This window comes from Mus musculus, chromosome 13 (assembly GCF_000001635.26).
Source record: "Mus musculus strain C57BL/6J chromosome 13, GRCm38.p6 C57BL/6J".
Lineage (NCBI taxonomy): Eukaryota > Metazoa > Chordata > Mammalia > Rodentia > Muridae > Mus > Mus musculus.
The window spans coordinates 76,812,255-76,829,116 of record NC_000079.6 but is presented as its reverse complement, the minus strand read 5'-3'; the positions used below and the strand labels follow the sequence as shown (position 1 = coordinate 76,829,116).

Here is a 16,862-nt window from a genome sequence, read left to right as displayed (position 1 = left end):
TTTTTTATGTTTTCGAATTTCACAAACAGCTGCGGAGGATGGTGATAAAGAGTGTCAATCAGAAATGGCAGCAGACATTTTAAATAAAGTTTTATTGTTATTATAAGGCCTCAAAGAACCTGAAAGTAATGACTTAAAGTATATGTAGAAATTCCCTATCACTTCACTTAAAACCATAATGCCTCTGTGCGGATGGAAAATTAGAATACCCCGATATATTTATTATGTGAGCGGTATTATAAGGATCAGAGAGAGGGTCTTTTCATTTTTGTTTTTGTTTTATAAATAATGATGATCACCATCACTTTCTTTAAGGAGTTAACAAAGTGTCTATAGGAAGCAGGCTGCTAACTTTCTGGTAAGTTACGACACAAAGGGACATATGCAGTCTTTGTTCCTGTGCTCTTACATTAATGAGAATTCCATACAAGGGCTATGGGGAGGAGAGAGCTGTAAGAACTGAAAGCATACATTCACTTTTATGGCAACACTAAAAACCCGATTGTTTCTCTAATTAAGGCCTTCCTGTAAGCCCTCATACCATTGTCATCTTTTACAAAACTGTCAGCTCAAGGAAGCATAAGGTGCTTATTTCCCAACAATCACAAAACAAAATAAAGAATTTCAGAAGACAGACTCCACTGAACAAGCAGCAACAGCATGAGTCCTGGCAGGCTGACTGGAAGAGCCTTTTGAGATTTTCTGCCACTGCCATTGGTCTTGCCATCAGTTCTTATTAAATAATCCACGTAAAGGGTACAGGATGAACCTTGTAAGGAGGCTATTTGGGTCAACTACAGTATCATATGACTTTTTAAAAACTAGAAACCAAAAAAACAACTTTGAAGTAGGTCACATCCCTTTCTGCTCGACTCACATAGTAAAGTCTTACCAGCCAGTGTTTCCACTGTCAGAGATGGTCCTGTTTTGACAAAACTTAGAGTATTACAAAGTTTCAGTGAGGATGGTCAGGGCTGTTTCCAATATCATTATTTTCTACAGAGAACTTTTTTTGGCTCTCCTATTGGGATCTGGAATTGTACAATATGCAACATTTTACTTTATAAGTGTCAGAGAAAATTATAGTTTGGCTGAGATGTCTTGTGTTCCGGAAATCTGAGGAATATATTCTTGGATTCAAACCTTGAACAATCCATCAGGTTCCTGCCCACAGCAAATCTGTCCAGTCAAGTCTCAAAATAGGAGTTTTTAAATGGCTCTATCAACATAACTGTTACTATAGCCACAGAGACTTGGAGCTAAGATGACTGAATCTGATGAATAACAATGGAGAAGTAATACAGTGTGATCATACCACAAAAGCAGCAAGACTCCTTGGGGGCGAATCCCAATCAAAGCAACTATTAACGTAGTATGCAGCGTTTACAAGCACTATGACACAACGTTTTGTTCTGATAAAGTTTCTTAGAAGCAGCTGTAAGGAAAATAAAAAGAGTATTAGAATTTATAAGACAGAAAATGACCAAATATACAGTATGGTTCTTCAAGCTCATGGTGATTTAGAAAGGATCTAGAAAGGAAATAAGGTCCTAGAGACCTATTAAGCTACTTGGCTCACCATTTAAAGAAAACAAAGTGCCAATAGAAAGCAAGGGAAGAATAAAGGGGGATGCAAAATTTTGTAGCTAAACATATATTTAAAAATATGGTTTTCAAATAAGTCAGTATGTTTGCTCATAAGACAAAAATCTTCTATTTACGAGATGCAGATCTTTATTCATTTTTGAACTCTTTGTTTTAAGATCAGCTAAATACTTAAATTCCAAGAGATTTTAAAGTGAATTGGATACTTTGCGATGTTTTGATTTAATCTTAGGTAAAAGCTTGCTTACTGTTGCTTATTATAGAAAACACCATGATTGTAAAAGGTTTTAACATTTACTAGGACTGCTCCTGTCTTCAAATCTCCCCTCCCTATACATTAAACACACCCTATATTTTTTTCATTATTTCCCATAATTTTAGACTTAGAAAACTTTTATAGTAACCAAGTATGTTGGAAAAAATCTCTTATTAGAAAAAGTATGTATGATAACTGATGAAACTTAAAACAAAAATTATAATATGCCTTCAACAGTAAAAAGAATGTCTACAAACTTGATAATGTTTTTATAAAATTACATACAGAAACAGATAATTAAACTAATCCTAGCAAATTAATATATTGCTATCCTAAAGACAGTTCAATATCAATCTGGTACTTTAAAGAAGCAGCCATGTGAAAGTAACTGAGTTCAAATGGCAATATGGTTTTATACAAGTGTAAAATAATGTGTAAAAATACATGCACACATGTGCAAGGCAGTTACAACACACTTCTAACCCTGAAATCCTTCTCAGGAAGAGCCTGCTTGTGGATGCTCCTTCTCGGTTTCTAGCACTTTTCTAAGGAACAATTTCTATTATCTCTCTCTATAAATATAGAGAAAGGTAATGTTGTGCTATGTTTATATAGGCATTGCATTTGTAACACACATTGATTAATACCAAAAATTTCACTTCTTGGCCAATTTATTAGATTAAAAATAAAAAAGACTTTAAAGTTTCTCATGGCACAGAAAATTACCAAATATTTCACAGTGAAAGTGAGATTAGTAACGTTATAGCCAAATAAGCACCTTTTATTTTAGTGTATTAAACATTTTTTTAAAAAAGGATAGGTACCACTTTTTCTTAACTTGATATTGAAGTAAATTTAAAGTTACTATTGATAAACACCAAGCTTACATTATAACAGCTTCATAAAAGGAATATCAGAATTCCTGGTTTTTCTATTAGTAGAAAATGTCAGTGAAACTTACACTTCTAGCTGATTGTTGTTAAAATCTAATTAAAAGATGGTCCCCTCACTGAATTAGAGGAAAGTGCTTTATTTGCTCTGCCCACCTGCATCACACCTGTGGGTGGCCTGTGTGCATATTTGAACCTCAGGCCTTGGGCGTCTCAGTCACACACTCCATGACAATCAAACTAGCTCATGTGCCAAATTACCATTCCCTGGCCAATGTATAAGCACATGCCCATCAGATGCTGGACTTAACAGTATCTCTTATCCTTTCTCACAATCCCCTCTTAATGTATCATTTTGGTTTTGCCCTTGCTTGATCTTTTTAAGAAAAGAAGAGAGGAAAAGAAAGAATATTAATACTTTTTTAAAAGCCAATTTCAATGTGTAGATGATGAAAATTTCCACTGACTTCCCCCATTCCAGACCTCCAAGGTTTATTTGAATTTACTTAGATGTTTTACAGATACAACCAGTTCTTCCCAGAGGGGTTGATTTTTCTTTGGTTTTTACCTGTTTAGAGAGTCTGTTTTCCTCTTCAATGTACTTCCGTTCTTTGGGTATTAATGTTCGTAAGCTGGCTTTCACCTATGCATCAACACATGTATCTGTTATGGGTTCATATATTACAATTGTTTACAAGTTTTGCAAGCAGTTTAATTTGCAATAATTTCTAAAGTTTCAAATTCCTGGCTGCTGTGCTCATAAAATATAAATGTATACAGTTGCATATGCATGCATGTCCCTCTCTCAAGCAGGCAGGCAAGCAGCAGCCAAGCATGCGGTGGTGGCTGCGGCACCGGCAGCAGCAGCAGCAGCAGCAGCAGCAGCAGGTCCCAACAGAAAGTGTGGGTGTGCCAGGCAGTGCCAGGAGCACATTCTCCAGGATACATCAAGGTTTCGAGAAAATGAGGAATGACAGAAATTCTCTACAAATCAGGAACAAAAGCTTTCGTGCAACTGAACTCTTTAGCAGTACAAAAAAGCCAAAGTTAAGACTTACAGCATTAAAAATCACATCTATTTCAAGATAGATGACCCCCTTTGTTGGCCCTGTCAGCTGCTTGTTTTTCAAGACGTAGGCTTTCTGTTCACCATTTTGAATCTGCGGGAAAAGGACATGACAGCCGTCTGTCTCGTGGTCTCCACTGAATACACTCCCCCAGTGACCTTTGACCCCCAGCTGCTGAAACTGACAGAGAACCCAAAACAACTGTGGCAATTCTGACAAGTACCTGTTCATTACCAGGATCAAGTCTGTCAAGAAAAATTAACTATCATGGGATTCAACATGGCCGTGCATTGAGTATGTTAAAAATTTTTAGTGTTCTTATTACAAACCTTGGTTGAGAAATGACAGACATAGAGCTGAGGTTTTTTTTCCCCCCCTTGAGCAAAAGCAACACAGAAGAGTGTACCAGGTGAATAAAACTTACAGACAGCAATGGTATAGCGACTCTGCCCAGAAAGTCGGCACTCCGGTCACGATCTTCATCATAAACTGTCACTTCAAGAACTGAATGAATGTCTTTAATGTTACTGCATAATAAACACACCCAAGAACAAAAGGAGACTCCATTAGTATGAAGTAAAGCAAGATATTTTTGAAATTTGAAATAGTAACAGTTGTTTTGTGTATCTTTATTTTTTACATGTATTATTTGCATACAAACAGATATGTCCCAGGCGAAGTAGAAGGTGATAGAATTTTCCATAATACATCTAAGATGACAACACCGAGGGTCATATCATCTGGAACTTTGAAGACTAATATTATTTTCAGTTATATTCTTAATGACTTATCAGTTTTGATCTGGATATGCAAAGAATAAATTACAGGAAAAAATCGCTAAGGACCCCTGGCAATCTTTAGGCTTTTTTGTCTGTTCTCATTATAGCAGTAAATCATGCGATCTCATAACTCTCACATAAATCATTACAAGGTTTGATATCAGTAGAAATCACAATACATTTTTGAACTATTATTACTTTTACAATAATATGACATGTCTATTTTTTAAGTTCTCACTAATATACTAATTAAGTTTCTGTTAGTTTCATAGCAAAACACAGAAAACAGAATAGAGAAAATGTAGCATTCATAAGTATAATACTATCCCTTGATTTAGAAATGAAGTAATATTTCTGTAAATGCCAAAGACAACAATGACAATCAAAGACTATGTGAGTTCTTCATATTTGTGTTTCAAGAAAAATAAGTGTCATTTATTTTTTGATCTAACAGTTTAACAAGAAAATATGAATTAAGAGAAAACAAAAAAGAATATATTCATTATTGAAACTCCACAACCACACATGCAAAGAGGCTTTATCAGGGAACAATCAATTAATCGCTTTGATAATAATCAAACCTATTCATTCAATTATGCATTGTAGAGAAAACACTCTAAATAGGCCTCTCAGGAGTGTCAGCCTCCTGCCTGGGCTTTCATCTCTCATAAAAATGTGGTATGCCTTAAAAATAAATTGGTCAGATAATTGAACCTGATTAATTACTGGCTCTTAAGCAAAGGCATTATAAGGAATTAATGAGGAATTTAGCAATTTTTCATTTATAAGACATAAAACCATGTTGGAAATCTGTTAAGTACTTCTGTCTGGAGAGTTGTCTTTTGTGGAGTTCATTCTGTACAGTCCAACTTTTAAAAAGGGACAAGAGGCTACTACAGTGCAGCACGCACAGCATTTACACAGTGGAAAAGATTTATAAACTTTTTAAAACAAAAGGGAAATTAACTCAGAGGTTGTTTTGAGATATTGGACAATGGTTAATGTTCTTATTGTGCCGAAATGAAACAAGCCCAAACTAAGCAGCTGTCAATGCCCGACTGGACTGTTTGCTGATTTCAGAGATGGAACAAACAGAGCTTTGTCCATCTTGGTGTCAATGCAATTGGGAAGATTTTCAATAGAAAGAATAAAAGGAAGAAGCAGTATGCAGAGTCAGTGATGGGAGCAAAACCTCAGTCAGGCCCCATAAAAAGAACAACGGAAAAAAGTCCAGTGAAAACACAAAAAAAGGAAATCCCCCTGTCCAAGTCTCATTCTCCAGAAGTGGGGGGTTTGGAAATCCATAATTAGCAAAGGCAGGGCAGATGTGCTGAGTTGTGAACCAGAGAACACACATACACACACACACACACACACACACATCTCACGGTGAACTATATTTTTATACCAGTTCTAAAATAAGCACAAAGTAACAGTTACTTACAATGTGAACACTTTGTTCCACTCAGGATTGAGGTTTTTGTACACAGTGTGTGTTAGCAGCCTATCATTGTTCAGTTCTACTACACAAAATGGATCACTTTTACCTACAAGAGATTTGGGGTGATTAGAAAAAAACATTTAAAGGACCTGCACTGATGGAAGCATGATTGCATCCATTAGGATCCCAATCCTCCCCCCAAAAGGCTTATAATAAACAACAAATGAAAAAGCTTACAAGTTAAAAAGGAATCTCATTAAAACAGATGTAACTAGATATTTAGTAATTGCTATGATTTACAGTGATTTAGAACTTGGGACCAAAGTATATAGCTTGATTTTTGACCTTTAGTAATTTTTAACAAAAACCAGTATGATGGCTGTTATGAGGAAGTGTGGTGTGCCCACCCTGTACGTGTTTTTTGGGTCTATTAAGACCTTTTAAACTATTCAGTCAATTTAATTTTGCAGTTACACTTTTGAACTTATCTGATTTACTAGTACGCTGTCAAAGGGATTTCCAAAGATGTTTATTGTGAAAAAATGGTTATATTGCCAAGTGACACCACTTTAATTTGCCCCTGGCTGAGTTACTGTCCCCTAAGATATCCATGGGATTCAACAAAAGGTAAATTAGAGCCCACGAGGCTGAATAAGTTTGCTGTTTGGAACTTAACATCCACAGGCAATCTGCACCTTCTCTCTCTCTCTCTCTCTCTCTCTCTCTCTCTCTCTCTCTCTCTCTCTCTCTCTCTAATGTTCTCTGGAAATAGAGGACTTGAATGTTAGCCATTCTTAGACACTCTGCTCTGCCATACTCAAATCATGCACTCCACAGTTACATTGTGGGGTCTCCTCAATAGTTCTGTCATCCTTGTCTCATCTTATAAAGTCATAGAGTGGCTCTGTGAGAGTGGTGTGAAGAGTGTTGGAGCGGTATGTGATGTGTTTTATACCTTATATAAATGACAAATGGGATCAATATTTACACAACGCTAGCCACAGGTCATATCTTTTAAACTACAGTATTGATTTAGACTACATAAGAGGTTAATGTGCATATTATTAACTTTAATCATAAAGAACAATTGTTTTAAATGCATTGTGAACCGAAGCCACAGTAGTTTACACATGTGTGAAAGCTTAAATATCATTCAAGATTTTCAATTAATTTTTAATGGGAAAAAATTTATTAGCTACCAGGGACAGAGAAGCTGTATATTCCCACACAGTAGTATACTTATTTTTCATAGGATAATACTCAAATGAGAGGTACAAGATTTAATTCACCTTTAATTTATCAATTTTATACTAAAAAAGATTTAGTATATGTGTGTAAAATCAGTAGTCTCATATAACCCAACATAATTGCACAATTTAGCATTATAGTAGTATTGAGAATTTGATTTCTTCAGAATGCCTTTCAGCAAAGAATAGAGAGCTGGTTTGCTTTAATGTCTGGTGAAAACTTTATTACATGCTTTGTTTTTTGCTGCCCTGGTTTATAGATCCTGACTCTTACCTCCACTGCTCTCATCTCCAACTCCTGCGCACCATCAGAGACAGTGTAGAAAATATTTTGTTCATTAAAACACATTATTATCAGTTTCATTTGGTAGTTTAATAGCAATATTCTTTTATACAATTCTGATGCCAGATACAAAGGCAACCACAGATAGCTTTTGGAAAATGTTTATATGCAAATGTCTAGGCAAAATTTTCTCCAATAATAATGCCACATCTTAGTCATCAGCAGGTTACAAACATAAGACAATTTATGTAATTTTGATTATAGATTCATATAGTTGACAAATCTTTATTCCTTCATTGTGATCAGTTTCTATTTGCTAGAGAAATAGCAATGTATAAAACAATTGAAATAATTCCTGTGCTCATGGATTTTGGATTGAAGATGATTCCATTTCAGTGTGTTTCAAGCGATAAATACAGAATCTCGAGGTATTGAAGAATGTGTCTTGCTGGAAAGACAACACAGGTAATGAAAGAGGTAACAGAGGAAGGAGCTGTGCTTGGCCTAGAAGAGCCGATGTTGAAACGCGGAGAAGTGGCTGTGTCTGCTTTGCTGGCAACACCCTGGAAGGCAGAGTGACGGAGGAAGTAGATTAGGAATGTGTGTACTAGATGATAGGCAGGGATAAGGAAAGCAACAGGCCTCTCAACAACGTGCCGCTCACTCTCACAAGAGAGGTTTTTTGGAGAAATTTGAGTTGAGGGATGGTGTGAGCTGATGCTATCTGAAGAATAAGGTAGAGCAGGCAATGAGAGCACTAGGGAGAGCAGTGAGAACGAGTTCCTTGATCCAGGTGCTAAACGGTGACTGGATTCTGAGTGCATCATAATTTTACCAATGTCAGCACTGAACACTCTAATATGTCTTTATATCTAATATAACATCCAATATGGTAGTACTTGCAGATGGGAAATGGTTCACCAAGCTTAGCTCAGTCACATTTTGTTTGGGATTGTGGATAGAAAAAGCAGCCACAAACAAGCCTCATTTCTAGTCTCCTTATCTCTAGAATCTGGGGAAAGAGAGAGAAGAAAATCTGTTTAAAATAACTACAACCAACTAAGAAATGCTGAGAGTGGGAGGAAGGAATGAGCTTCCCCAAGGAAGAGCACAACACTTGCTCATCTGATAACAAGCGATCATATACCTGAGTAGAATTGTATAGACTGAGTAGGTTGTATCTCTGTATCTTTTTATAGTATAAGAAATTGATGCAATGTCTAGTCTTGGAACACTATTAGTTTTCACTGACTCAGAAAGTTCCCTTCTAATGCTATGTGTTTAAGGGCAAGTACAAACTAGCATCGATTTCAATAACAGCAAAGTACAGTACCAAATTCTGTCCATTCAGAATGAAAAAGCATACATTATAGTTTTATTTTTATAGAACCAGTTACAAGCAGTGTGCTGATTTGGCTTGCTAAATGCTGCTTTAAAATGCTGGCCTTTTGACTCCTTAAATTTTCAGGCTTGATTATTGCCACTTAAGCAAGTAGAAATAATCAGAAAAACACTCGAGGTGAACCAAATCATCAGTTATCTAATAATTATTCACTCCTTTTGTGTTTTTATCTTCTATTTTGCTTCTGTAAGCAGTTCTCTGCTTGCTCATTGTACCTGAGTGGGTTGCCTGTGGGATACAGTACTGATGTAGACTATATTCTGCAATGTGCATGTTGTTCTTCAATAACACATGACTAGAAGTGCAAGAAATGCAGTCAGTAGCCAATGTTGAAATGTATTTTACTTCAAGTTTTTACTTACTAAAAATCTTAATGTATAGGATTATAGAATCACTTATACACTTCTTACTCACTTTTGTCCTAAGCCCAAGGCAGAACTATGGAGTACTAATAGTCTTTTCCAAAATACTAACTTCAAGTATTTTGATGACAAAAATATAGAATGCATTCCTTAGACATGTAACAAACTGAAGTCCTTGGAATTGATGGGAGACTGAAGTTGTAGCAGTGCTGTGTGGTAGAAGTGGTGTTGATTGCTTTAGCTGCAGCGACAGCTACCACAGAATCTTGCCTTCCTTGAGAACATGCAATTTCCAATGTTGACAATTTTCTAAAGAGAACTGGGAATGCTTTCTAAAGTATTCATTACTTATTGAGTGTCTGCTTTGCTCACCCCAGAATTATGATTAAGACATAGCCGAGATCTCAAAGCATGCACAGTTTAGTAGATATGATAGACATGTAAATACATAATTATTATGCGTCATTGCAAGCAGTGTTATAAAGGGGAGTGAAGAGTACAGGAGTGATGAGAAGGGAGGCACATAATTTTGTAATTATGGGACAGGAAGAGGAAGCAGAACTTTCCTAAGGGAGCAGACCTCATGATCTGTGATGATTGATCAGGTTTGCCACCAATTTTTTTAAAAGTAAAGAACCATCACAAAAGTGAACTTCATGACAATTTATAATCAGGACTATGTCATTTAAATCAATTTACATATCTCTTTAATAATGTCTCTATTACATAAAAACCTACAAATGAATAACATAACTCATAAAAAGATACTTTAAACTACTATTCTTGGATATTTGTCCATAATCTAGTTAAAAGCTAAAAGCCATTTCTTTTCCTATGGAATTTTAATAAGAAAAGGAATCTCCCAAGTGAATTAACACTAGGGTGTCTTTTACCCCTTATCATAAAACTAAATTGGCAATGGATTTCAAAGCACATATTCCATTACTTCATTCTTTTTAAAATAAATCCATTTTTTAACAACAACAAAAAAGAGATATCAGGATAACTCCAGTAGGCATCTTTTCTGGGAAGTTTGAAAACTACCCCATGGATTAATACAGTGACTTCAATGGCTAATTTTCACCTTTGTCCTTACTATTAAGGATCATAACCCCGACACACTGGTGAAAAAGTGTGTGGAAATCTGCATGGTGCACTGTTCAGTTGCTATCTGTTTTGTGTCACATTGTGACTTCCGTTTTTTAAACCAGTAATGAGTATTAAAGTCACCAAATGATACTGAGAGATATTCCTGCTTCCAGAGCAGGGCAGGAATTCTGATCCATCAGTGGTAGGCTTTGTCCAGGGTCATTTAACTGCTGACAAGTGGCATCGTTTGCTAGATGTAGTGTGTCACAAAAAATGTGGGGGTGGGGAGGACTTAGTGATCATCTCTTTGTAGTCATGTCTTTGAAAACACAGAAGGCTTTTAGTAGCATGAAAAGCAATTCATACCCATGGGGAGGGAGCTTTATTTTGAGCCTACCTTGCATTTATTAAGCACTTTGGTTTAATTTCCTTAGTTGCTACATATTGCAATGACTATATTTTAATCTTAAAAATGTATAATCAAGGTTGCCATCTGTCCTTTCTGCAAACTTGAATTTCATTAATGATATGTAACAGTGTCATTGCTGAGGGAATTCCACAGGGTCTCTTCGAACAAAAAGCAATGTATGTTGAGATTTCTTCCAATCTTTTTTTTACTACTGGAAATGGAGATTTGACCCTAGGCTTTCTCATCAGCTGACCTAAACATATTTTAAGCATCTGATTGGTAGAATTACATTAACTGGCACTCTTTAGTAGGTCCCCTCAGGGCTTCATCTGGAAGTGAGTATTAATAACAGGGTTTCTCCTTTCTTTCTAAGTTATGAAGCAGGGAACTTTCATTGTGGTAAGGAAATTGACACTCTAGAGCTATAGCTGTCAATTTATTAGACCTAAAACACCTTTTTTTTTCCTACTGAAAATTTTATAATGCTCTTTTAACTATGAAAGTGGAGCAAAAAAAAATAAAAGTGAAGCAATATAATCTTGAAATTTAACTATTACAAAAGAAGAATAAATAGAATTTGGTTCACAATAAAACCATACACTGGGCTATTAAAAATATTTATTGAATGTCTACTATGTGCCAAAACATACAACCAGGGGAGAGGAAGTTCTTTTTCTTCTTAATTTAATTGTATAAAGGATGGAGTAATGAAGTTAAGTATTGAATATAAATAATTAGAAGGTTGTATGATGATGTGCTAAAGAGTGATACAAGTTAATGGAAACAGAAAAATGAATAATATTGTGTTAGAAAGGTATGGAAGAGAACCACAATTTATAGATTGTATTTAGTAATTATAGTAAGACTGTGAAGATCAGGTTTGGGCAAAAAAAAAAAAAACCCAAAAGAATTGGAGAAGAGCCAAGAGGACACATGAGAAAAGTTGCCTTGAACATAGGAATTTCTAGAAGAAAAGCTTGGTGAACTATGAGTTTATGGCTTGGTTAATATAAGATGGCAAATAAGTAAAGGCAGCAACTATGAACATACTAATCTTCAGCATGCATTATGTAATGGCAGCCATGCCAAAGTTTGATTAAATCATGGTTTTCAATCTAAATAAACATGACACAAGACCTGGGACAATTTTCATCATATAAACTTGTGTAAATATTTGTACAGTATTCAGCATTTTCAGCTCCAAGCTACTAAACATCAAAAGTGCTCCTCTAAATTTGCTTCAAAAAAATTCCTTCAACAATGCCATGAACACTCACAGCACAGTATTACCCTGCTTATCATTTGGATATCATGGCCCATTAGTAACATTTCTTTTATAATTTGGCTATAGGAATCTTTCAAAAGCATTGAAGATCTCAAAAGTTTTTAAGGTATGGCATAACCATTAAAATTACTGCTCTAGAGATGTAGAAAGTGACAACAAAATGCTATTAACTCAATGTGGATAACAATAATAAACCCATGTGATATAAACAGGAGAGATATCAAGTCTTAATGCAGACTTTAGAAATATATATTGTGTGATTATGGGAGAAAATATTGTATAGCTGAGTGACGTATTAGCACTGTTATAGAAAGAGTTTTGTCTTCATCCATTTCTAAAAGTATCCTGGAGATATCCCAAGATTACCAGACCACATTTCAGACAGTAAAACAAAGAGCAGTAGACACCTATGTTATGTTGCTCTTAACTCTGTAATCTCCCTTGCAATCTAGAACTCAGTGGAAAAGAGTGCCGTAACTTCATGGAGCTAGAGGCATTGCTGAATCTAAAAAACTGAACCATTCTGATAGACTCCAGAAGTTCAGAATTTATAACCAAAGAACAGCAAGGGAAACATGAAAATTGAGAAACAGGAACGCAAAGAAAAGGAAGACCATGAATCTATAAAATTAAAAAAAATGCCTGCAGAAAATTATGTATGAGCACTTACAAGCTTACATTACATAGAAAACTTTCATTTTAAAATTTATTTTGATATAACATTATATGCATGTTTATTTTACAAGCATAGAATCATATAAGTTACTTCATCTATATTAAGTATAAAATACATTAAACTCTTTGTGGCAGTCTTTCTAAATATTTCAGACTCTCCTGCAGAAATTATGGAAGTTCAGATTAGCTTCTCTATAAGTAAATTAATTAGCTACAGAGACCTTTTACAATGCAATAAAACCCTTTAAACTTAAAAATTAGCATAGTATTAGGAGATTAAGCTTTTAGAAAAAAAACCCTCTCTCAATCAAAAGAAACACAAATGAAAATTATCACTGTCAAGCCGCTGCTCTTACAATGATGTTTTTTATATTCTGCTAAGAAGCTCATTCAGTACTGTTATTTAGCTTCTAACTATTACCTCAGAATCTGATGGTTTTGTAACACCTTATGCAAAAGTTACAAATCTTATCCTGGTAACCAGGAGTCATCCAGACTCTACTTCAATAGTTTCAATGACAGAGAATTTTTTCTTCACTGGAATTTCTGATTCATTTTACAATTATAATTTTTGGACAATGTTTATTTCTGTTGAGAATAAAATTATTTATCTATGACTCTTATGCTTATCTTCTGTAGTAATTTTAAAATCCAATTAAAATGATAGGTATAAAATAAGGGTACAGCCTCTGCCAGGAAATATGTGATAAAGGGACACACCCTGACCTCCTGTGCTGGATATATGGCTGGCTGAGCATTAATTCGAACCATTTTGTAGGCTCCATTCGTGTAGTACACAGAGGCCTTGAAGCCCAGAATGCTATTTCTAGGATCCCTTGCAGCTAGAGATACATACATGCATACATGTATACATGTTTATGTATATGTACATACATATGTGTATACATATGTCTATGTGTATGTGATTTATGTTGTGTGAATCAAGTGTACATGCCTAAGATTGGCCTCTAGAACTCAGTTAACTGTAACCATGAAACATTTTGTTTTTGAGACAATGAATATGAGCTAAATTAGCTGTTATCAGTTTCTTTGTAACTTGTTAATATGGTAGGAGAAACCACTTCTCATTCTTCCTTAAGACATCAGTGCTGATCTCTGCAGCCAAAAAGGGGGAGTGGGTGGGTAGGGGAGTGGGGGTGGGTGGGTATGGGGGACTTTTGGTATAGCATTGGAAATGTAAATGAGCTAAATACCTAATAAAAAATGGAAAAGGAAAAAAAAAAGAAAATGAACAGAGTCTATGCTTTTAGGTCCTTTCTGATGCCCAAAGAGTCTCTGACTCGCTTAATGCTCTAAACTAAACCCCCTTCTGACTAAATTTTGCTTATGTATTATGGATTTCTATTTTATTTTTATGAGTTTTCTATACATGTGAATATGAGTATCTCAGTGTCTGTATGTTTTCATTTGCTCTTTCTTTTGCTCTTTTTTTTCTGTTTGTTTTATCCTATCCATGTTTCCTTGTATTATTAATACTATTATTATTTTTATTAACACCTATTTGTTTTCTAATGAGAAAGAAGGAAGGAAGGAAGGAAGGAAGCAAGGAAGGAAAGATATATATATATAGAGAGAGAGGGGGGAGAGAGGGAGGGAAAGAAAGAAAGAAAGAAAGGAGAGGAAGGAGAGAAAGGAGAGAAAGGAAAGGAGAGAAAGAGAGAAAGAAAGAAAGAAAGAAAGAAAGAAAGAAAGAAAGAAAGAAAGAAAGAAAGAAAGAAAGAAAGAAAGAAAGAAAGAAAGAAAGAAAAAGAAAGGAAGGAAGGAAGGAAGGAAGGAAGGAAGGAAGGAAGGAAGGAAGGAAGGAAGGAAGGAGAGAGTACAGATTTGGTGGGTGCAGAGATCTAGAGGAATTTAGAGGACAGAAACCATAATCACAATATAGTGTATGAAAAAAAATCTGTTCTCAATAAAATAAAATAAATTTGCTAGAAAGAAGACTTTTTGGACATGAATCTTGGCAACTACTACCTGGCTAGCTCATGTCTATACTTTCCCTAGGATAGAGCTTTGAACCGACCCCCACCCCGCCCACCAGTGTCTGTATTCTGCACTGTAGTTATCAAGTGGCCTTAAAGTAAGGACCCAGATGAGCATGGTTGCTCTTCTGTTTATGAGCTGGTGTATGTGTGTGTGTGTGTGTGTGTGTGTGTGTGTGTGTGTGTGTGTGTGTGTATGTATGTGTATGTGTGTGTGCCTTTGTGTCAGAGAGAGGGAGAGAGACAGACAGACAGAGTGACAGAATTAGCTAGTTTTACAATCTCTCTACTCTTCAGTTTTCTAAACTATTAAAAAACTAGGATAACAATAGTTTTTATTCACATTATTTTGAGATTCATTCTGACAACCTTTGTGTCAAATTCAAAGTACATGATAGATGCTCAAACATTTTAGTTATTATTATTGTTATTAGTATCATTTTCTTGAATCAATTGGCATCATTATAAATCCCAAGATTAAAGTATATTTCAGTTGAAAGTGCATTGTAATCACTTGCTAATGTCTTTTGGATGAATAACTGACAATGAAGTATCGTTCTCAACATTTGACTTTCATTCACAATAACAAGGGACAATAAATGCATAATTCATTTTTCTAATGCTTGAACCCAGCTGTAAGCTTTAAGTATTTCTTTTATTTTCTACCATTAAAGCAAAAATCCCTATTTTTAACCATGTAAGACCTTATATTTATATTTTGATGTTTATTTTATTGAATAAACTATATTATTTCAGCATGTAAATACATATGCCACAAACATTAACAATATAAAGTAATATAGCAACATATGTATATATACACACACATAAACATATATATATATATGTGTGTGTGTGTGTGTGTATACATAGAGAGACATATAAAATGTTTATGGTATTTTTGTTTATGTTCTTATATAAATGAATCAACTTGCCATCCTGGCAAGTTTGATAAGCAAGCAATCAATTATATTGTCAAAGTTATTAGTAAATAAACAGTGTGGACCAAAGACAGAGGCATGAATCGTCCTCACAGTATCCCCCATTGACATCAATCCTTAAATCACTCTCTTGGGCTTGACTGTTCAGTGATTTAGGATTCTAACTATAGGATTATACAACTCAAATCTTTCTGTAGTAAATGGCTCTCTCTTTTGCCCCTCAGAAACTCTCATAAATTCAGATATTTTCTGCAGTGTTTCTTGGACGTGAATGTCTTATTTATATAACTATATCTTAGTGTAACAAAAATTTAAAGACTAGTTTAACTTAAATCAGCAGCAGCATCTTCCAACTTCCTTAGCACTGAGGGACATCCTGAGGCTGGCTTTACATACCACAGCAGCACCTCTCTCTGTCTTTACTTGAAGGGTATTTTGTAATATTGTTTCTGTAGAACCGGTTTAATTATTTTATGGTATTTCTTCCTTTCCCATTGATAAGGAGACCAGCACTTTCTCAGCACAGAGTCCTTCACCTCTAGAGCACATCAAACCCAGTTATTAGTTTCTTTGTGATTCCCACCTACTCTTTCAGAGTAGAATCTTCTATCCATGTGACCTGCATATGAATCATACGTGATTTCTGTAATTCCATTTGTAACACTGGTTCAGAAGCAGGCTAGTCCAGCATTCATGCTAAATTATGCCTTTCCTTTATGCTTTTAACATATATTTGATAAGAATGGCTTATTGTTAAAAGGGTACTTTTCAGTTTCTGCATTTACAGTCTGAATTTTTTAAAATGCAATACTAAAAGAAAGCAAGTTCCTGGTGAGGGGAGTGTGGGACGAAAGGGGACAGAAGGCCCAACTGCCGCAGGTTCTGAAGCTTCTGTGAGCTAGTTTCATTCTTAGCAAATATCTGAAGAACCTTAATGCATATATCCCATGTGAGTTTGTACATATGGATATTTTTCTAAATCATGTACATTATCATAACAAGAATGCCTTCTGATGCTTTATGAATTAGATAAAATAGTTAATCAAAGTATACTGCTAAAAAACTTATGTAGCTTATTCAAAAGCAAATGGAGACATTAACTTATATCATGGACATAAAGCATACCTTGGAAAC

The 16,862-nt window shown here is 35.1% G+C and overlaps 1 protein-coding gene across 14 annotated transcripts in view; it reads right to left on the bottom strand.

Moving 5' to 3' along the window:
* Mctp1 (multiple C2 domains, transmembrane 1) overlaps positions 1-16,862 on the bottom strand; it is a 650,923-nt gene that overhangs the window by 204,168 nt on the left and 429,893 nt on the right. For 13 of the 14 annotated variants that reach the window (XM_006517462.4, XM_006517466.4, XM_006517464.4 and 10 more), the window contains 5 exons: positions 6,042-6,144; positions 4,243-4,345; positions 3,810-3,911; positions 3,320-3,394; positions 1,316-1,435 (listed from right to left, as the gene is read on the bottom strand). In XM_006517462.4, the coding sequence (XP_006517525.3) occupies positions 1,316-1,435; positions 3,320-3,394; positions 3,810-3,911; positions 4,243-4,345; positions 6,042-6,144 (503 nt within the window). Of the gene's footprint in view, positions 1-1,315; positions 1,436-3,319; positions 3,395-3,809; positions 3,912-4,242; positions 4,346-6,041; positions 6,145-7,639; positions 8,132-16,862 lie in introns of those variants that run through there. The other variant, XM_006517472.4, reaches the window with a different exon arrangement.